This window comes from Panthera leo, chromosome E2, assembly GCF_018350215.1.
Source record: "Panthera leo isolate Ple1 chromosome E2, P.leo_Ple1_pat1.1, whole genome shotgun sequence".
NCBI lineage: Eukaryota > Metazoa > Chordata > Mammalia > Carnivora > Felidae > Panthera > Panthera leo.
Genome location: NC_056693.1, coordinates 43,978,799 through 44,001,031, shown reverse-complemented (window position 1 = coordinate 44,001,031; position 22,233 = coordinate 43,978,799). Strand labels below are relative to the sequence as shown.

Here is a 22,233-nt window from a genome sequence, read left to right as displayed (position 1 = left end):
GCCCCTCTAGCAATTCTACTCTTAGGTATATACCCAGGAAAATGAAAACATATGTATGCACAAAGACTTGTACACAAATGTCCATAGCAGCATTAATCATAATAGCTAAAATGTAAAAACAACCCAAATATATATCAAAGGATGAATGGATTACAAAATAGAGTCTATATCTACAATAGGATATTATTCGGCAATAAAAATAAATCAAGTCTTGGGGCATCTGATTGGCTCAGTCAGTAGAGCATGCAACTTTTGATCTTGGGGTTGTGAGTTTGAGCCCCATGTTGGGTATAGAGATTACTAAAAAATAAAAGAAATCTTAAAAAAAAAAATTAGGTCCTGCTTTGTGCTTAATATAAACCTTAAAAACATCATGCTAAGTAAAAGAAGCCAATCACAAAAGACCATATAGTGTATAATTCCATTTATATGCTATGTCCAGAATAGGCAAATCTATAGAAAGAGAAAGTAGATTAGTGGTTGACTCGGGTTGGAGGTTGGAGGGGTTAGGAGTAGGGAGAATGGAAAAAAGAGTGGTAAAGGGTTTTGGGTATAGTGTGGGATTTCTTTTTGGGTAATGAAGTATTAGAATATACTTCTAATATGCAAGCCTTAGATTATGCTAAAAAGCCATTGATATGCATGCTTTTTTTTTTTTTTTAAGGTAAGCTCCACAATCAGTGTGGCACTTGAACTTGAACTCCCAAGATCAAGAGGTGCATGCTCTACTGACTGCGCCAGACAGGTGCCCTGATTTGCACACTTTAAATGGGTAAACTGTATAGTATGTGAATTACAACTCACAAAGCTGTTTGAAGAAAGATCTACTTTACATCCAAATGTCCATCAACTGATGAACAAATAAACCAAATGTGGTATATTCATACCATGGAATATTACTTAACAATTAAAAGGGACAAAATATTGATATATGCAACAACCTGGATAAACCTCCGAAACATTATGCTAAGAGAGGGTGCCTGGCTGGCCCAGTCAGTACACTTGATCAACAGTCCGTGACTCTTGATCTCAGGGTCATGAGTTCGAGCCCCATGTTGGGCAAAGTGATTACTTTGAAAAAAAACAAAACATGGAAACACCTCCCCACACACACACACAAAACATACTAAGAGAGAGAAGTCCGCCACAGAAGATCACATGTTGCATGGTTCCTTCCCATGAAACAGCCATAAAGGCAAATCCACAGAGGTAGACAGATTAGTGGTTGCCTGGGGCTAAGGGTGGGAACAAGGAGTGACTATAAATAGGCACAGGGACCTTTTTAGGGTAATGGAGATGTTCTAAAATTGTAATGTATTAGTTTCACAACTCTGTAAACTTACTAAAAATCATTGACTTGCATACTTAAAACATTATTTTATGGTCTGTAAAGTATATCTCAATAAAGTTGTCTTATAAAAAAAGATTTATTCTAGAGGCGCCCTGGTGGCTCAGTCAGTTAAGCATCCAACTCTTGGTTTCGGCTCAGATCATGATCTCGTGGATTTGTGGTCTGAGCCCTGAGTGGGGCTCTGCGCTGGCAGTGTGGAGCTAACTTGTAATTCTCTCTCCCTCTCTCTCTGCCTCTCTCTGACTCATGCTGCCTCTGTCTCTCTCAAAATAAATAAACTTAAAAAAAAAGATTTATTCGAAAAAAATTTTGAAGAGGCAATTTTTAAAACGGACAAAACGTGAATAGGCAATTTACAGAAGAAAAAATATGAATAAACCTAGAACACAAAAAGATGTTCAACTCACTAGTAATAAGAGAACTAACTGTTAACTAAAACCACAATGTACCTTTAGATGGGAAGCCATGGCAATGTGACCAGGGATAGGTAGATAGAAGATTTCAACTGAACTGGTAATGTTTAATTTCTTAAGCTGAGTGGTGGGTACATGAGTGTTTTACTCTGCATTTTTTACCTGTTTGAATTATTTCATAAAAAACTAAACACTTTCTCTAAAATGCTTAACTTATTGCCATAGAAAAGAAATGAGAAATGTGGAGTATAATTTTTAAAATTATTGATAAGTAATTTACATGCCATAAAATTCATTCTTAAGGGGTGTCTGGGTGGCTCAGTCGGTTAAGCATCCAACTTCAGCTCAGGTCATGATCTCATGGTTCGTGAGTTCAAGCCCCACATCAGGCTCTGTGCTCACAGCTCAGAGCTTAGAACCTCTGTGTCTCCCTCTCTCTCTGCCCCTCCCCTGCTCATACTCTGTCTCTCTCTCAAAAATAAACAAACATTAAAAAAAATTCACTCTTAAAATGTACAAGTGGCTTTTAGTATATTCACAAGACTGTATAACTATCACCACTGTCTAATTCCAAAACATTTTCCTTACCTCACAGAGAAATCCCATACCCATTAGCAGACACTCCTAACTCCCCAGCTCCAGCCCCTAGCAACCGCTAATCTACTTTCTGTCTCTATGAACTTGCCCAGTCTTAATATTCTACATAAATGGAATCATACAATGTGTGGTCTTTTTTTTCTGGTTTCTATTAAAGTTTAAAATTTGTTACTTTTAAATGTTTGCGTTGTGTTTGCGTTAAATGTGTCCATACTTCATTCATTTTTATGGCTAAAAAATATTCCATTATATGCATATATCACATTTGTGTATCTATTTATCAGTTGATAAACATTTGGGTGACTTCCACGTTTGGGCTATTATGAATAATGCCGTGATGAACATTTGTGCACAGATTTTTGTCTGAACATGTTCTCATTTCTCTTAGGTATATACCTAAGAATGGAATTACTGTGTCAAATAGTAATTCCATGTTTAATGTTTTGAGGAACTGCCAAATTATTTTCCAAAGCAGCTGGACCTTTTTACATGGCAAATAATTTTGAAAGCTATTTACTAGCGTGGATATTTTTCATAGTAAAATACTATTATAAATTTATTGAAATAAACCTTAAAGAATATTTATCCCAGCTCCATCTGGCCCTAACGCAATGGATTTCATTTTTTGTCTAAAAATATATGTTTCATATATATTTATAAGACTGTAATCATAGAGAACATACATTTTTTTTTCACTTTCAGTAATATATTTAGGTAGTCATTTGCAAGATTCACTTATTCAGACTTACTTGTATATGACGGTGATTACTTTAGAAAGATATAAAGTAGACTCAATATTCTCATACACTTTTGGAAGCCTATAGCACTGCAAATGCCACTGTCAATTTCTTCAAAAGACATGCTTTCATCAGTGGTATGTGCCAGTTAGAGAATCTAAACTGTTTAACATTCAGAGTAAATGATGAAATTGACAGTTTCAAAACGTATCAGCTTTTTTACTAACAGCTTATATTTTCCAGTTTTCAAAGTGAAAAAATCATGATAGTTTGGAATTAACATTTTTTTAATGTTTATTTATTATTTTTGAGAGACACAGAGAGACAGAGTGTGAGCAGTGGAGGGGTAGGGAGAGAGGGAGACACAGAATCTGAAGCAGGCTCCAGGATCTGAGCTGTCAGCACAGAGCCTGACGCGGGGCTCAAACCCACAAACTGCCAGATCATGACCTGGGCCGAAGTTGGAGGCTTAACCAACTGAGACACCCAGGCACCCCAGAAAGGCAAAACTATTTTAAAAGACTATGTGTAAATGTTATCTAGAAACATTAGTGACTCAAATTACCAACCTTAAATACATCCTCAATACATCTATTAAGTTCCTCTTCTGTTACCAAAATGGTCCCTGGAGCCATGTCACTCTCTGGAATCTCTAGAGAACAAAAAACAAAATTACCCATATTCAGTGCCTCATTGAATAGAGCTCAGGACTTAAGGAAGAAAGTGTTGCTAGATAGTTCTGTAAGTAACACCTACAATTAGAGATTCAACATGATTACCAATGTACAATACAACACCAAACACAGTATTTCATGAAATCTATGATGCCAATGATTATAAACATTCGTTGTTATTTTATATATCACAAGAAAGAAGAAAGCCAATAACTTATGAAACATTATGACTTGAAATTTTACTTGTAAATTTAATGAATGAAAAATTAGGGATCAAATTAAATGAAAATGACAGTCAATGGTTACGTGGAGATGAAAACAGGGTGCCTGGCTAGCTCAGTTGGTGGAGCATAGGACTCTTGATCTTTGGGTTGTGAGTTTGGCAAGCCCTGTGTTGTGTGTACAGGTTACTCAAAAATAAAATGTTAAAAAAAAGTTTTAAAATAGATTTTATAAAAAGGATTAAAAGAGGGGAGGTCAGTGGGGAATGTGTGAAATAGGTGATGGTGATTAAACAGTACACTTATCGTGATCAGCACTGAATAATGTATAGAATTGTTCAATCAGTACTTGTACACCCAAAACTAATACAATACTGCATGTTAGCTATATGGAATTAAGATTTAAAAACTTAATAAAAAAAGTATTGAGAGCTCTTTTAGATTTATTTAGACATACAATTTTATTAAATATCATTCCTTATATAAGCTATATAATTGGGATAAACAGAATAAGAAATTCTGAACACTTCACATTTAAAAAGTCCAACTCTTCTGAAACATTTCGACACCATTACTGATATCCACATATTGCCATAATATACTGAACTCTGTGCCACCAAGAATGTAGGTGATGTGAAATTTCTTTTTTTTTTTAATTTTTTTTTTTTAACGTTTATTTATTTTTGAGACAGAGAGAGACAGAGCATGAACGGGGGAGGGTCAGAGAGAGAGGGAGGCACAGAATCTGAAACAGGCTCCAGGCTCTGGGCTGTCAGCACAGACAGAGCCCGACGCGGGGCTCAAACTCACGGACCGCGAGATCATGACCTGAGCCGAAGTCGGACGCTTAACCGACTGAGCCACCCAGGCGCCCCTCTTTTTTTTTTTAAACTGTATTTATTTTTGAAAGAATGAGTTGGGGAGGGGCAGAGAGAGGGGAGAAAGAGAGAATCCTAAGCAGGTTCTGTGCTGACAGCACAGATCCCAGTGTGGGGGCTTGAACTCACCAACCGTGAGATCATGATCTGAGCTGAAACCAAGAGTTGGACGCTTAACCAACTGAGCCACCCAAGTGTCCCTGATGTGAAATTTCTTAAAAGTTCACCACTCTAGGGGAACCTGGGTGGCTCAGTCAGTTAGGTGTCTGACTTCGGCTCAGGTCATGTTCTCATGGTTCATGGGTTCAAGCCTCACATCAGGCTGTGTGCTGACAGCTTCAGATTCTGTGTCTCCTTCTCTCTCTGCCTCTCCCCGGCTCATGTTCTGTCTCTCTCTCTCTCTCAAAAATAAATACAAACATTTTCTTAAAAAAAAAAAAAAAAAGGTCACCACTCTACTGTTGTCTTCACAGTTTTTTCCTAAGTCACTGACATCCATTCTATGAGTTTTAATGCTCATTTGCAGGCACAGATAATGCCATGATTGCTACCTGGCCAACAATAATTGTGAGATACATCTCGATACCAGAATTGTTAAAATGTGAAAAATATTTCCAAAATTCACGTTTTTTGTTTTGGGGTTTTTTTTGTTTGTTTTTTAAGTAGGCTCCATGCCCAATGTGGGGCTTGAACTCACAGCCCTGGGATCAAGAGTTGGATGCTCTACTGACTGAGCCAGCCAGAAGACCCCCCAAAATTAAAGCTTTTTTATGTTAAAAACATGTGCACCTTAGAATTGATAAAATATGGTAATTTATCATAATTGTCACATAGTCTTAAAAATGTGATACAATATGAAAAACAAAATAAGAAAGCCTGTATTTTAGGCTTTTTTTTTCCCCCAGTGGCAATGATGGGGCTGTCTATATAAAACCAGTCAGACTATCATACACCCTTTTTGTTATCCGGACACTGTCAATGCAAAACATGTAGCTGGTGTTACGAATATAACCTAACATATGAAGAAATGTCTGGCAAATAGATGTCCAATAGGAATGAACAATGTCCAGGACAATAATAATTGATCCACAAATGGAATGGATCTAGTTACCCTAAGAACAGTGCTCTTAGACCAGTGTTCAAACTTGAACACACACCTGAATTACCCAGAAGGGCCTGTTAAAACACAGATTGTTGGGACCCACACCAGCATTTCTGATTCAGTAGGTCTGAGGAGAGCCCAAGAAGTTGCATTTCCAATAAATTACCAGGTGATGCTGATGTTGCTGGTCCTGGGGCCACACTATGAGGACCACTGCCTCAGACTACAATACCTAATTCATAGATTAGGTATTAGACAAGAGAATAGATTAGTAATGAGGTATACTCTTAATACATGAAATTAGAGAGAGAGCACGCAAGTGGGGGAGAGGGACAAAGGGAGACAGAGAGAGAATCCCAAGCAGGCCTCGCACTTAGTGCAGAGCGCAAGGCAGGACTCAATCCCACAACCCTGGGATCATGACCTGAGCCGAAATCAAGGGTTGGACACTCAACTGACTGAGGCACCCCTTGAGCGATTTTTTGAAGCATATACTGGATCTAGACTAGGTTTCTATCAAATATGTAAAGAAATTTAAACTATTTACTCAAATACCATGTTTAGTTCAGGCCGATCCATGGACACCTATATATATATATATATATATATATATATATATATATATATACACACACATACATGTATACATATGTATACATGTATATATGTATATATATATATATATAACGTTTATCACACCTGAATAATCAAAAATTTCACTTCACCAGGTTCAATTTGGTGAAGTTTTACTATGCACAAAAATTAGACTTTCTTTATCCCTGCCCACCTCACCCCCACTACACACACCCAGGAAATGTTTACTACAGATGACTTCTTAAAAAAGTCTACATAGAACTAAATTTGGTTTAACCATAACATCAAACTTTTTCTTCATTTAAAACCTTGGAACTACTATCTAGAAAGGTTTTTTGTTTTGTTTGTTTGTTTGTTTTTTTTAACAAAGAATGTTGAAATAATATTCTGCATCCAAGCATTAAATTCAGTAAACTGTGGGGGAAAAATTCAGTCAAGTATAAAAACATACTAAGGCAGGTGATGAGTTGGTGCAATGTCAATCTTCTAAGACATTAAAACAGAACTAAACCCACCAGCCAAATACGGGAAAATCTGAGCATCAAAATGAATGATAAGAGGGGAGGCTGGGTGGCTCAGTCGGTTAAGTGGCCAACTCTGGACTTTGGCCCAGGTCATGATCTCGCTGGTTTGCAGTGACAGCGCAGAGCCTGCTTGGGATTCTCTCTCTCCCTCTCTCTGCCCCACCCCTGCTCTTGTGCATGCACTGTCTCTCAAAATAAATAAATAAATATTTTTAAAAAAATGAATGACAAGAATGTTGGGTAACTCACTGAATAAAATCTTAAAAAAAAAAAAAAACTTAAAAAAAGAGATGAGGCAAGGAGAAAGAAAAGCTCTTCTTTATAGAAGAATAGCAACCTAACAAATTAAAATAACAAAGAAAGTAACCATTTTACTGGCAAGAATCATCAATGGATAACAAACCACAGCATGAAAGACTTAACAGGAAACAGGGCACACAGTCTCAGACTATCATCCCACAGATTACTTATTAATTACAGAGAAAGATATGTTAACAATGGAGAAATCAGGCTACTAATGAAATGATCAAATTTAATATCACCAGAATGGGATAAACTGATTACGTGTGCCCCCTAATCTAATGGAGACTGAGAAAAAATAGTCATCCTATGGAATATTGCTGCTGAAATGTTTACCCTGGATCTAATCATGAGGAAACAATTAGACAAATACAAATTGCACAACGTTTTGTTACCGAGGCTCTTCAAAAATGCCATGGTAAGGATGGATGCCTTCCCTCCTCGGCGTGGTCTGAGCGCCCAGCCTGACCCCAGCCCTGGGGTGCCGCTACAGCAGCGAGAACAAGGACTGGGACCAGGACAGAGAGGAGCGGAAGCTGCTGCTGGACCCTAGCAGCCCCCCTGCCCAAGCCCTCGACGGAGCTGAACCCAGTTCCCACAGCCTGCCTTCCGCTCACACTGACGAGCAGGCCCCGCTCTCGTCCGTCCCGGCTAACACAGCCGGCAACGTCACCGAGCCTGCTGAGGGCTCCCAGGGCCTCCCAAGGCGAACAGCGGCACCAGCACATGGAGCTGGCAGGCAGTTCAGCGCCCACCTGGCTGTGCTGAGCAGCAGCCTGACCCGCGGGAAAACGCAGCTGCCGCTGTCCTCTCACACCAGCCAGCCCCACCGAGTGCCGGCCGGCGAGCCCAACCCTTCTCCGACTTACAGCTGCTGGTGCCTACAGTGCACTTTCTCAGATCTGAGTGGTTGCAAAAGAGGAGCTGGGGGGCGCCTGGGGGGCTCAGTCAGTTGAGCATCCGACTCTTTATTTCAGTTCAGGTCATGATCTCACGGTTTGTGGGTTTGAGCCCCGAGTCGGCCTGTGAACTAACGGAGCCTGCTTGGGATTCTCTCTCTCCCTCTCTCTGCCCCTCCCCTGCTCACGCTCTCTCTCTCTCTCAAAATAAATAAACATTAAAGAAACATTTTTTTTTTAAAGGAGGAGCTGGATGTACACTTTGGCATCCCATGAAGAGAGGGATCCTTGGACAGACCTTTTTCTCCTCTCTTCACCTCGTCTCCACCCTGTCTCCCTTGGCCCCCAGCCTCACTGTGACTCCAACAATACCCTAACTTACTACTATTCACAGAGAAAAGTATAGAGGAGGAGAAGAGTGAGGTTGAAAGCCTGAGCAAGTGAGGATGGAGCAAGGGAGGGTAGAATCATTTGGGACTGGCCTTAAACACCCTGGCCAGGGGTTGGGGTGCTCAAAAGGTTAGGGCCCGGTAGGTCTTCACTATCTCTGGGAGGGTGGAGGTACCACTTTGAGGGTGATCCCTAGGGAACCTATGGGGGCCCCCTTCACACCCTTTCTCTTGGCCTCACTCCTGTCCTCTCCCTAACTTGGTGTTCACATGCACCTCACTAAGGTTTGTGACCAGGGTCCAGATGAGCCTGAATTTGAATGAACTGAGTTTGTCCTTCTAACACCTTGGGTTTTTACATGTTTGGGGTTTCACGGTTTTGTTTCAGCTTGTCACTCTTGATAAAGGAAGTGTATTCATCTGGGGAAAAAAACATCATGGTGAAAAACAAACAAAAGGCTAGGGAACTATTCTACATTAATGGAAACTAAAAAGATATAAGTAAATGCAATGCAGGAGTCTTCACTAGAATCTAGACTTAAACGAAAAAATAACTACAAAGGAAATTCTTGAGACAATTAGAGAAATTTGAATCAAGTCTGTATATCAAATGACGTCTGCAACTAACAAGCGCTGATGTACATGTTATAAAAAGAGAGAAAGATAAAAGCGAATGTGGCCAGAATATGAGCAGCTGGGCAATCCAGGTAAAGCGTACAGGGGTGCTTCAAGGTACTTTTCTTGGAATTTACATGAGGCGGATCTTTCAAAGTAAAAAGTTGGGGAGAAAAGAAAGCAAAACTGGAGACAATGAAGTATGACAGACTTCAGTCACTGAAATCTGAAACACTGAGGAAGATCCCTGAGAGGAACACAGCCACCAGACTTCCCCCTTTACCTGCGGTGTTTAAACATCGATGGAGGGGGGCTAGCACCGGTTCAAGCAAATACTTCGAAGCCAATTGTGGGCGTTCTCTCGACATGGTTATAAAGGTAGTGGTGGCAACTCTCTGAAACTGTCGCGCTGTCAATTTATCTTGAAAGTGAAATAAATCTAGAATCTACAAGAAAAAGCACATAAAGGTAAATACAAGACTCTTTGCAAGGACTATTACATTTAAATAAAGAGAAAGCGGTATTTCTTTAAGCCAAAAAACAAACTTACTGCAATAATACTGATTCGACAGAATTTTTTTTTTTTTTAATTTAACAACCCAGTATCAGCGGTGTGAGAACCGAAGAGGCCATGCTTCTACTAAATAATGTTATCAAATTTATAAAATAGATGTTCATTATAGAAAATTTACAAAATAAAGTTTTAGGAAGAAAAATCATCCTAAATCACTAAAACATTTATGCCGGGATACTTTGCCGGGATATTTCTGTATAATTTTTTTCTTTTTAATTATTAAGGCCTCACTTAATATTCAGTTTTACATATTGTTGAAATCTTCTCATATTGTAAATTCCTCAAAAATATTATATTGAAGCTGTATGTAAGAATTTATTAAATTATTCCCTAATATCCAGACATTGAGTTTTCTCTCAAAATTTTGTTATCAGAGTACACCTAAAACTACTATAACACTGTATGTTAACTATACTGGAATTAAAAGAAAAAACTTAAAAAAAAATTTTTTTTTGCTATTATAAGTAGCATGACCAAATGAAATTTCTGGATCGAGGCATAAAAATATATTTAGGATCTGAAGAGCCTGTCATGCCTGAACTATCCCAGAAAGGAGTCTATTTTATTCTCAAAGATAAACATAGATCTCCTGTGCCTATAAGTGGTTCACCCTAGTATAAACAGCCAATAAAACGTGCATTTCTCTTCCTGACTTAAAAGTGAGTCTTGCACTTTTTTGCAGACAGGAGTATCTTCTGTCCAAAAATTGTATGTGACCTTTGACAGTTCCAGAGAGAGACTCAGCACGCGTGAAACCTGTGACTTGTTTCATCGTTTTGTTATGAACCAAAACTGTAACTACTAGATTCAGAAAATACTTACTCATCATTGCAAATGCTAACTTTTTTCTGTAGGAAGATTTATATTTAGTATTTTTCAATATAAGATCTTTGCATTGTGATATTTTGTTCTCATGCATGCCTACCCATGAGAACCCTTAAGATAAGTGTAACAACTGAATGACCTTCACTCCAAAAGGTGTGGGGAATACTGATTAAGCAAACTCCTTCCACATTTTCCATATATAAGATTAGCAAAAAAAAGGAAATTCTTGTAACACATTGGTTAAGCAAAGGTGTGGGAAAACAGATACATAAACAATATCAGTCAAAAATTTAAATGCACATAACCTTTGAACCAATCATTTCAATTTTAGGGATTTTTCCTATGGCAATATTTGCATGTGTAAAAAATCTATAGATATTAACTGTAGCATGGTTGGTAGCAGCAAAAGAATGGAAACAACTCAACGTCCATTAATAGGAGGCTGGTTAAATAAATTATGGTACATTAATATGGTGAAATACTATGTACCCATGAACAGAATGAGGCAACTCAGTAGGAAATTATCTCCTAAGTACATTGGGGGTGTTTTGTTTTTAATTTTGTTTAATGTTTATTCATTTTTGAGAGAGAGAGAGAGTGCTAGCGCTTGCAAGAGCAGGGGAGGGACAGAGAGAGAGGGAGACAGAGGATCTGAAGGAGACTCTGTGCTGACAACAGAGACCCCAATGTGGGGCTCAAACCCATGAACTGACAGATCATGACCTGAGCTGAAGTCAGATGCCTAACCGACTGAGCCACCTAGGTGCCCCTCTCCAAGGTACAATGTTAAGAAGCAAAACGAAGGGGTGCCTGGGTGGCTCAGTAGATTAAGCGTCTGACTTCAGCTTAAGTCTTGATCTCGCAGTTTGTGGGTTCAAGCCCCCCATCGGATCTGTGCTGACAGCTCAGAGCCTGGAGGCTGCTTCGGATTCTGTGTCTCCCTCTCTCTCTCTCTGCCCCTTACCTGCTTGCGCTCTGTCTCTCTCTCTCTCAAAAAAAATGAATAAAAAACGTTAAAAAAAATTTTTTTAAAAAGAAGCAAAATGAAAAACTACGTGTAGCATGTTATCATTTGGATAAAAATTAGAATATATATACGTACATAGACACATAATTGTATATACATTAATACACAGAATATCACTGAAAAATAAACAAGAAATTGGTAAGAGTGACTACCTCTGAGGGACTAGAAAACAGAGATGAGAAGAAGATTTGTTTTTCTGTTTACTCTTATGTGCTTTTTAAACTGTATACCATGTTAATTTACCGTGTTTACTTAATACCAGTTTTTTTTTTTAAACTAAAACCACACAGAAAAGATAATGAACACAATGAAATTTTAGTTTCATATTCCAGCTCTGAGAGCAAGCTGAACTACTCATTTAACAATGGTGAGGCGTTCTTAAACCTAACAATTAGGTGGGTCTCTTTCACAGGTGTTTATTCACTTAATTCACAAGGCTCCTCACTGAACAATAAACTTAAATATTATATTTCTTTCACCTCCACATTAGATGGGGCGCCTGGGTGGCTCAGTCCCTTGAGTGTCCGACTCTTGATTTCGGCTCAGGTCATGATCCCAGGTTATGATCGAGCCCCATGTCGGGCTCTGTGCTGAGCATGGAGCCCTGCTTAAGATTCTCTCCCTCTGCCCCTCTCCCCCCACTCATTCTCTTTCTCTCTCAAAATAAATAAATCAACATTAAAAAAAAAAAAGCAAGGCCCCTCACTGAACAATAAACTTAAATATTACATTGCTTTCACCTCCACGTTAGAGAAACATTAAATGTCATTTCCATGAATAAGCAGATAATCCTCAAACAGTGAAAAGAAACAAAACTGTTTACCTGGGGGCAGATATCTCTATAGTAATCCTCTGGTGAAAGAGACTGCTGGGGACAAGAGGCCAGGATCTTTGCAATCAAGTCACACTTCTTCCAGTCAGCAGCCATTGCCTCTGCATCACTCCCGCCAGCCGCCCCAGCTGTCAGAGATGGACAGAGATGTCAAAAAGTCATTACTAGTTCCCCATATGTGGTCCTTAAAATTCTGGCGTAAACGTGTTTTTTCTCTACTGAAAACTGTTTATTTCTTTCATAAGATAATCTACCCCTCTGCATTTTCCTTTCGATGTTGGTTTCTGCAAAGTTAAGAGGAAAAAGTAGCAGCTTAATCACGGTAATGTTATTGTCCACATAATTTGAATACTAGTTTCCTCTCAGTGCTTATTACTTTTATTATTATTATTTGATGATGATGATATGATGTCTCTTTATATGCAGCATGTCAATAAAACTGCTTTAAACCAAAGCTATGCAGTAACAGGTACCAGATTTACCTTACCACCTTAAATTATTGGAAAACTGGACAAAATATATAAACAACGGTTTTTCAGACACTGGACAACAGGCGACCCAGGACACTGACCCCTAAGAGAAAAAAACAAACAAGGTGAGCCCCATGAATACCCTAGCTTACTATCTAGAGAAAATTTTAAGGCCTCAGTACAGGAAGGCAGAGCCGAAACAAAGTCTGGCATCTTGAGTTAAAGAAACCTAGTTTAGAGTCCCTAGTTTAGGAAGGCCAAGGCAGGTAGAATTTTCAGGATAAAATACCAGAAGGGAGGTATGTAAAAAGAGAGCTCCAAAGATCTGCACAGGAGTCCTCTTTCAAACCTTTGGCAGACTATAACCTATGCATATGTGCAAAAAACAAAACAAAACAAAACAAAACAAAACAAAACAAGGCTGGGGCAAGAACCACCAATAAGAAGTAGGGGGAAAATCCCTTGAGTTCACACAGGGCTGATGCTCTATTTTTGGGTTTTTTTTGTTTGTTTTTTTTTTCAGTTTTCTTTTCTTTCTGTATAATATCATTCCCACTAGTGAGCATGGAAAGGCCTCCAAATATGCAGAGCATCAAGAAAAATCTCAGAATGGTTATGCCTCAGGAGTGCGGCCAAATTACTTCAGATTAAAGGCTACTCTAGACCCACAGTAACAAAGCTTAAAAGCCAGGATCAAAAGGATCAAACTGATTCTAAGAAAATCAACTGCATCCCAGCATAAAGCCTAACAAAGAAATACAACAATATCTAGCAACCAACAATATAAAATAAATTTCCAATATCCATTCAAGAATTTCCAGGCATATGCATACAATGGAATATTATTCAGCCATAAAAAGGAATAAAAGACTGTTCATGCTACAATATGGATAAACCTCAAAAATGTTATGCTAACTGAAAGAAGTCCAACAAAAAAGAGCACATATTGCATGATTCCATTTGGATGAAATATCCAAAATAGGCAGATCCACTGAGACAGAAACTAGATCAGTGCTTACAAGGGGCTGGAGGAGGAAAGAATGGGGAGTGATTACTAATGAGCATAAGGTTTTGTGGGGAGGAAGATGGTGCAAATGTTTTGGAATTATATTTTCATAATGATTGTACAACTTTGTGAATATACTAAAAAACACTGACATGTACTCTTTAAAAAAGTGTATTTATGGTATGTGAATAACATCTCAATAATAAAAAATTAGCAGGCCTGCAAAGAAGCAAGAAAGTATGAACCATAATCGGAGGACCTATCATAGAAACAGACCCATTAAAACAGAGATGACAACATTAGGAAACAAAAACACTAAAACAGCTAGTATAAATGCATTCCCTATTTTCAAAAAGGCAAAGAATGATCATGATGATGAAATAAATGGAAGATATTTAAAAAGACTAATATTGAACCTCTATTAATTAAAAAGAAAATACGGGGTGCCTGGGTGGCTCATTCGGTTAAGCCTCCAACTCTTGATTTTGGCTCAGGTCATGAACTCACGGTTCGTGGATTCAAGCCCCATGCTGGGCTCTGTGCTAACAGCACAGTGCAGAGCCTGATTGGGATTCTCTCTCTCCTCTCTCTCTGCCCTTACCTGTACTCTCTCTCTCTCTCAGAATGAATAAACTTAAAAAAAAAAAAAAAAAAGAAAGAAAATATCTGTAATGAAAAACTCACTGGATGGGATTAACAGCAGATTAGACCCTACAAAAGAAAATATCAGTAAAGCTGAACACAAAGCAATAGAAATTAACCAAAATTACACAGAAAGAAAACTGAAAAACAAAAACAAACAAAAAAAACAAAAAAGAAAAAATAGAGCATCAGTAACTTGTAGGACACATTATAGTATAATATTAGGTATAACTCAAATTCCAAAAAGAGGGCCACCTGGTTGGCTCAGTTAGTACAGCATGTGACTCTTAATCTCTGGGGTCATGAGTTTAAGCTCCATGTTAGGGGTTAGAGTTTACTTTTAAAAAAAGTTAAAAAGAAAAAAAGAGAAGAGAGGATAGAAAAATATATTGGAAGAAAATGTCTGAGAAACTTCCAAATATGATGAAAACTATAAATTCTCACCTCTAATAAGCCCAAGAAACACGAAGCAGAAGAAACATGATAAAAATCACCCACACCAAGGAATATCGTAATCAAATATCTAAAAACCAGTGACAAGGAGAAAAAGCTTAAAAGCAACCAGAGGAAAAAAGATATATCATATAAAGAACATAGAGACAATGATGACACCAAAAACATTTTCAAAAAGGAAGATGAAATAAAGACTTTTTCAGGAATTCACTGTCAGCAGATCTGCACTACAAAAAATGCTAAAGTTCTTCAGGCAGAAGGAAATTTGAATTAAAATTCGGATCTACACAAAGAAATGAAGAACATCAGAAATGGCAAATGTGTGAGTAAATATAAACTGCTTCAAATCGGTTTTGAGAAGAAACAAGATTTAAATAGATAACAAAAAATATATACAAGCATAAGTAGAGGGGGAAAAAGCTCATGGCAAAAATAGGGTTCTAAGTGTCTTAGAGCAGCTCTCCAATTTGCATGGCCTTGGGTGAACTCGAACTTTTCTTTGGAAAAAAGGATGCAAGGACCTATTTGCGTGTGGCAACTTCTCACAGGTAACTGATAATTTTTCACTTCATTGCCCCTAGAAGCCAATGCCAGCAGAACTGGAGAGGCAACATTACAGGCACTCTAGACCACATCTATCAATGTCTGCCAACCACTCTGACCTCACCTTTGTCTGACAGGACCAACGTACATTTACCATACCAGAAATGCAATGTCGAGACGGATTCTTCTGTCTCTCTTCTTCCCTCCTCACACATCCAGTCCTTCATTAAGTTCCGGCAATGCTACTTCATAAATACCTCTTACAGTCATTCATTTCTCTCCATTTCTACTGCCACTGCATTGATCCAAGCCACCGCGATCTCTCAGATGACACTTCTTACCTGATCTCCCTTGTTCTGCTCTTACCCATCCCATTCTTCACAATACATCTAAAATGTAGATTTGATCATGCCTCTCTCCTTTGTAAAACCTTCCAATGGTTTCTCGTTGCACTCAGAATAAAGATCAATGCTCTACCCACACTGAAGCCTCCTCAAAAACACTATGCTTTTTCTTATACCAGTTTCTTCATATGTGCTATTCTCTCCGCCTGTTACTCTTCTCTCACTTTTTAAAAAAAAAATTTTTTTTTAACGTTTATTTATTTTTGAGACAGAGAGAGACAGAGCACGAACAGGGGAGGAGCAGAGAGAAAGGGAGACACAGAATCTGAAACAGGCTCCAGGCTCTGAGCTGTCAGCACAGAGCCCGACGTGGGGCTCGAACTCACGGACCGTGAGATCATGACCTGAGCCGAAGTCGGACGCTTAACCGACCAAGCCACCCAGGCGCCCCATCTCACTCTTTAATAAAGTCCTACTCAGTCTTCAGGGTTCAGCTTAAATGTCATTTCCATCAAAAAGACACTAAGTGTGTGGTAAATTGCCACATCAGCGATAGGAAACAAATGTGCATGGGATACGCGAGATAAGGGACTAAGCACAAAAGAAAGGCAAAGGAATCACCAGGATAAAGGTGGAGGGAGATCCTAGCATGTCTGCTATGTGAAAGATAACTAGTCCAGATTAGAGAAGACTCAGAGAGAGATGTCTCCAAGAAGATCAAACCAATAGAATATCAGGTGTATTTGAACATCTTGAAAGGAGACTTACACAACTGGAAGGGAATTTGAAAACAGATTAGTGAGACATACATGAAACACTAAGCAGACAAACAAAAATGGTATTTAACTGCAAGAAGTACAAAAGTTGTGTAAAAAAGAAAAGTAGTGGGGTGCCTGGGTGGCTCAGTTGGTTAAGTGTCCTACTCTTTATTTTGGCTCAGGTCATGATCTCATGGTGGTGAGATCGAGCCCCTCGTAGGGCTCCATGCTAGGCGTGGAGCCTGCTTAAGAATCTCTCCCTCCCTCTCCCTCTGTCCCTCCCCATGTGCATGTGTGTGCACTCTCTCTCGAAAAAACTAAAATTAAAAAATTTAAAAAGAAAAGTAGTCATGGCATACCACAGAGCTCAGCTGTAAATAGTAATAACATAGTTAGAAGAATACAAACCCCAACTATTGATCTCACCAAAATTAAGACATGAATATTTAGGAGATAATAGTGTGCCTGGGGGTGGTGGTGGTAGGGTTTTGAAAGAGAACAAAATCCTCTTCCACACATGGTGAGAAGTTGATAGATGAAGCCTAAAACTCAAACATTAAAAAGGTTCTGCAAACACCTTAATGGTAAAGACCAGAACAAACTCACTAAAAGAAGTCAAAATGCTTGCTTCTGAGGCAGGGAAATGGACAGGAATGTTCCCAAGGACTGACTGCTATTTTTCTCCATTAGCCTTGTAGACCAATTTGACTCTTTAAACTATGTATTTAAAAATATAGGGTGCCTGGGGCGCCTGGGTGGCTCAGTCGGTTGAGTGTACAACTTCAGCTCAGGTCATGATCTCGCGGTCTGTGAGTTCGAGCCCCACGTCGGGCTCTGTGCTGACAGCTCGGAGCCTGGAGCCTGCTTCAGATTCTGTGTCTCCCTCTCTCTGACCCTCCCCCGTTCATGCTCTGTCTCTGTCTCAAAAATAAATAAACATTTAAAAAATAAAATAAAATAAATATAGGGTGTCTAGGTCAGTCAGTTAAGCATCCGACTCTTGATTTCGTCTCAGGTCTTGATCTCACAATTCGTGAGATCGAACCCCAAGTTGGGTTCTGCACTGGCAGTATGGAGCCTGTTTAGGATTCTCTCTCTCCTCTCTCTCTGCCCCTCCTCTGCTCGTGCATGCTCTCTCTCTCTCAAAATAAATAAACTGTTAAAAATTTTTTTTCAATATATAAATTAAAAACTACTACCATGCTTAGCATGATAATCAACATTTTTCTATTCATGAGGACTTAGAGAATATAAATGGGGAAATAATCTACAACTTCATCCCACAGTAAACTTCCGTAAGGTCTTTCCAGCTACAGAGAACTGTCTTGGATTTTAAGTCCTGAGGTGAAGTACTCATAGCACCCTGGCACAAAGCCCTCTCCCATGGAGAATTTCACATTTGCTTTTGGGTTTTACTTTAACGTTCTGCACAATATTTTCCCCTGATATTATAAGTTATTTGAAACAGCCAACAATATTATTCAAGAATGTGAACAGTCTGTTTTAGAGAAATAGTCTGTTTTAGAAAAATGGCAAGAAAATGAGTTTCTGTGATAAAGAAGCTCATTAAGGTTTAATCTCCAAATCTAACCTCTTTAGTCTCTACAAAGGCATCTCAGTCTGAATCAGGTTTTATAGTCCAATGCTAAAGACCAATAACTCACCCTGACTCAAAGGAAACTGGATACCAAAGTAACAGAAGCATTTTATTTCTTACCACCTGCTCCTTCCAGAATGCCCCGGACTACTGCCTGAACACCACTGGGTTTCATCAACCTTTCGGAGAGCAGCTGCCCACATAGACGCCGAAGCCAAGCTGGGGCCCGACACCTAACTTGTGTCTTTTCATCTGTGCAGGACTGAAAATGGGAAAGTATGAATTGAATGTCAGTGAAATAGACAAGACATGTAGAAATTATTAAAATATATAAATATATACTGAGTCATACTGACAATAAACAATGTGATAAAGAGACTTCTGAAGAGCAACATTTTTTTCCAAAAAGACTCTCTTCTACAAAATCTTCTTCAGCATCACCTTCTAGGAAAGTAGAAATGCCATGAAACTTCCCATGAAATAACAAGTGAAATTGCAAACTCAGAAATACACAAACACACAAATGAATAAAATACAGATTTTAGAGGGCTACCTGGGTGGCTCAGTTGGTTAAGCATCTGACTCTTAATTTCGGCTCAGGTCATGATCTCACAGTTTATGAGATCGAGGCTCACATCAGGCTCTGCACCAACAGCAAGGAGCCTGCTTGGGATTCTCCCTCTCCTGTCTCTCTACCCTTCCCCCACCTCAAAATAAATAAACTTTAAAATACGTATATAATATAAACATATACACTTATTTCTTTTAGAATTAACATAACCAGTCTCTGAATGCAGTCCTTCCAATCAAATTTGGCCTCCATATAAGAGTCCTATGAACATTACTCACCACCAGGAGTATAGTTCATGACAGTATGAGGACATGCTAGTCCTTGCCTCCACGGTCTCAGCTACTCCGACTCTGTGGCACAGCAGTTTCAAAAAAGAGTTGAATTTCTTCAAGCACTCCTTTTGGAGAGCTCTGCGGAGCCACCATGAACCCAATGGACTTGGGGGTCTTGTTTTGGATCTAGAATGTCAACTATGTTGCTGTCAACCATGGCACTGAACTATGTGAACATAAAAATTAGTGACAGACACATTTAACCCTAACTAGCCTGTCCTCTTTTATTTAAGGAGGACTAATAATTACCACTTATTGAGAGTGTTATGATTTGCCAGGTGCTATGTTAAATACTTGCTACATAATCTCAAAAGAGACTTGCAAGGAGTTACTATCCAATCAGTAAGGAAACCGAGGGATGGAAACATTCACTAATTCACACAACTGCATGCTGGGGTTGAATCCCAGTAGGCTGACCACCAGAGCCTTGGCTTTTTGCCACGCTCTTATAATGCATTTGGTTTTATCTGGCAAACTGTGGAGTCATGCAGAGAAGCAGAGCGTGAGGCCAGAGGGGCCCAACAGGAGGCGGCAGTAACATTCTAGGGATGAGATGAAAATGACTTCATCAAAGAGTATCTTTGTACCCAGCTTCAGCTAGTTCCTGACCTACCACTAATTCCCTTGGCTCCTCACTCTTTACTCACCTACATCCAAAACTAAACGTATTGCTAAATGGTTACTCCATCTACATTATCAGATTAAAACATTTCAGAAAATAATTATTTTTAAGGAAAAAAGGAACTATCTTATGCCTAGCAGGATATATACTATTATGTTTTTCAAACAAAGGAGGTAAAATTAGTCCCAATAATAGCCCTAATTTGAATTTCTTGACTACAGATATTCCATTCAAAGAATAAGATGTCAGGGGCGCCTGGGTGGCTCAGTTGGTTAAGAGTCTGACTCTTGGCTTCAGCTCAGGTCATGATCTCGCAATTCGTGAGTTTGAGCCCCACATCGGGCTTCATACTGACGGTAAGGAGCCTGCCTGGGATCTTCTCTCTCCTTCTCTCTCTGCCCCTCCTCTGCTCCTACTCTATCTCTCTCTCAAAAGAAACTGTAAAAAAAAAATAAAAAAAAATAAAAAATAAACAAATAATAAGATGTCAAAATACTTCTACCAGAAAAACGTACTGTCAAACAGCCCCCATCCTCCCAAAAAAAAAAAAAAAAAAAGAGTTCTAGGGTTCCTGGGTGCCTCAGTCAGTTAAACATCCAACTCTTGATCTTGGCTCAGGTCTTGGTTTTGGGGTCATGGGTTCGAACCCCACATTAGGCTCTGCGCTGGGCATGCTCTGCACTGGGCATGAAGCCTACTTAAAAAAACAAAAAAAAATTTTTTTGGGGAAAAAAAAAAAAAAGAGTTCCAGTTTCAGAATGAATAAAATATATGTTAAATAAAATTGCCATATTCCAGTCAAAAACAATTTTTAAATAAATAAATAAATAAATAAATAAATAAATAAAATGACCACATTCCTGAGAAGAGTGGCCATCGTTCCATTAACAGAAAAATGCTTACAAATTATCCCAAGGGGCAGAGTACCTGGCTGGCTCAGTTACAGCATGTGACTCTTGATCTTGGGGTTGTAGTTTCAAGCCCCATGTTGGGTATAAAGATTACACGAAAGTAGAATCTTAAAAAAAAAACTGGGGCACAGTCAGTTAAGCTTCTGGCTCTTGATGTCAGCTCACGTCATGTTCTCAGGGTCCCACGATGGGCTCTGTGCTGGGCGTGGAGCCTGCTTAAGATTCTCTCTCTCTCCCTCCCTCTTTCTCTACTCCACCCTCCACCACTCATGTGCTCATGTGTACCACTCATGCACACGCACACTCACTCTCTCAAAAAAAATTACCCTAAGGGTTATGGTAACTTAGTTTTACAAAAATCACTGATTGCTCTAGAAAATGAAATAAGACTCAACTAGATTAGTGCATTGCCCAAGAGAAGACAACATTCTGCACATTATCATTAACGATTCACCCACAAGAGTCCCCAAGTCTGAATACCTGGGGTGGTCCTCCCTGGAGGATAAGTAATTCTCGGACTGCTAAGGGTTGATACGCTTGATCCAAGATGTCTCTCAAGGCCTCCCTAGAAAAGGTTCTTTCCTCTTCCGTTAAAACCTAAAGGAAACACGAACTGAGCTTTAGCAGGCAATAGAAGGTAATGCTTTACAATACTGTACAAAAACACCGAGGAGAGGAGAGGAGGGTAGGCTTCTTTCCCCTCTTGACTCCCTTCCACATGGAGGAAGTTACAATACTGAAACTCTCCTGGCCCTCTCTCCATCCCCTCACTCACCTCTGGGCAGGAGATCTTGGGCACCTAACTTATTGGTGAGTTTGGAAAAACTTACTTATTGGTGAGTGTTGGCATGTACCACTTAGCTTGTTCCTCTTCTGTGTCTTGGGAGTAAGTACACGTTCTGCCCCGCTCCTCCTTGCTGGACATTTTACAGAGGCATAGCCTTGCCATAGGGCAGAAGGTGCTGCCGTCCTCCAGCAGTCCTTACAAATGGGTGAGGAGGAAGTGTGTCTAACTTTGGAATGCACTGTTAGAAAGCCCGACTGTCTCCAACACTAAGCCATATCCCTGGGGCACCTGGGTGGCTCAGTCGGTTGAGAGTCTGACTCTTAATTTCAGCTCAGATCACGATCTCAGGGTCGAGAGCTTGAACCCCACGTCAGGCTCCGCACTGAGTATGGGAGCTTGCTTAAGATTCTCTCTCTCTCCCTCTGCCCCTCTTCCTGGCTTGCATGCTTGCTCTCTCTCTCTCCCTCTAAAATAAAAAAAAAAAAAAGGGGAGCCTGGGTGGCTCAGTCAGTTGAGGGTCCGACTTCGGCTCAGGTCATGATCTCACAGTCTATGAGTTCGAGCCCTGTGTCAGGCTCTGTGCTGACAGCTCAGAGCCTGGAGCCTGCTTTGGATTCTGTGTCTCCCTTTCTCTCTGCCCCTCCC

At 39.5% G+C, this 22,233-nt stretch overlaps 2 protein-coding genes across 4 annotated transcripts in view; one reads left to right on the top strand and one right to left on the bottom strand.

Annotated features, from left to right (window-relative positions):
* The window catches only part of TANGO6 (transport and golgi organization 6 homolog), a 191,800-nt gene that overhangs the window by 151,491 nt on the left and 18,076 nt on the right, over window positions 1-22,233 (bottom strand). For all 3 annotated transcript variants that reach the window (XM_042918981.1, XM_042918982.1, XM_042918980.1), the window contains exons 3-7: window positions 21,282-21,398; window positions 18,486-18,627; window positions 12,544-12,680; window positions 9,578-9,740; window positions 3,668-3,750 (exon numbers count right to left, since the gene is read on the bottom strand). In XM_042918981.1, the coding sequence (XP_042774915.1) occupies window positions 3,668-3,750; window positions 9,578-9,740; window positions 12,544-12,680; window positions 18,486-18,627; window positions 21,282-21,398 (642 nt within the window). The remainder of the gene's footprint in view (window positions 1-3,667; window positions 3,751-9,577; window positions 9,741-12,543; window positions 12,681-18,485; window positions 18,628-21,281; window positions 21,399-22,233) is intronic.
* On the top strand, window positions 7,802-9,022 carry LOC122208777 (ragulator complex protein LAMTOR1-like). The gene is made up of 3 exons (XM_042920217.1): window positions 7,802-7,809; window positions 7,855-8,268; window positions 8,965-9,022. Exons 1-3 carry the CDS (start codon window positions 7,802-7,804, stop codon window positions 9,020-9,022), a joined length of 480 nt encoding a protein of 159 aa, XP_042776151.1.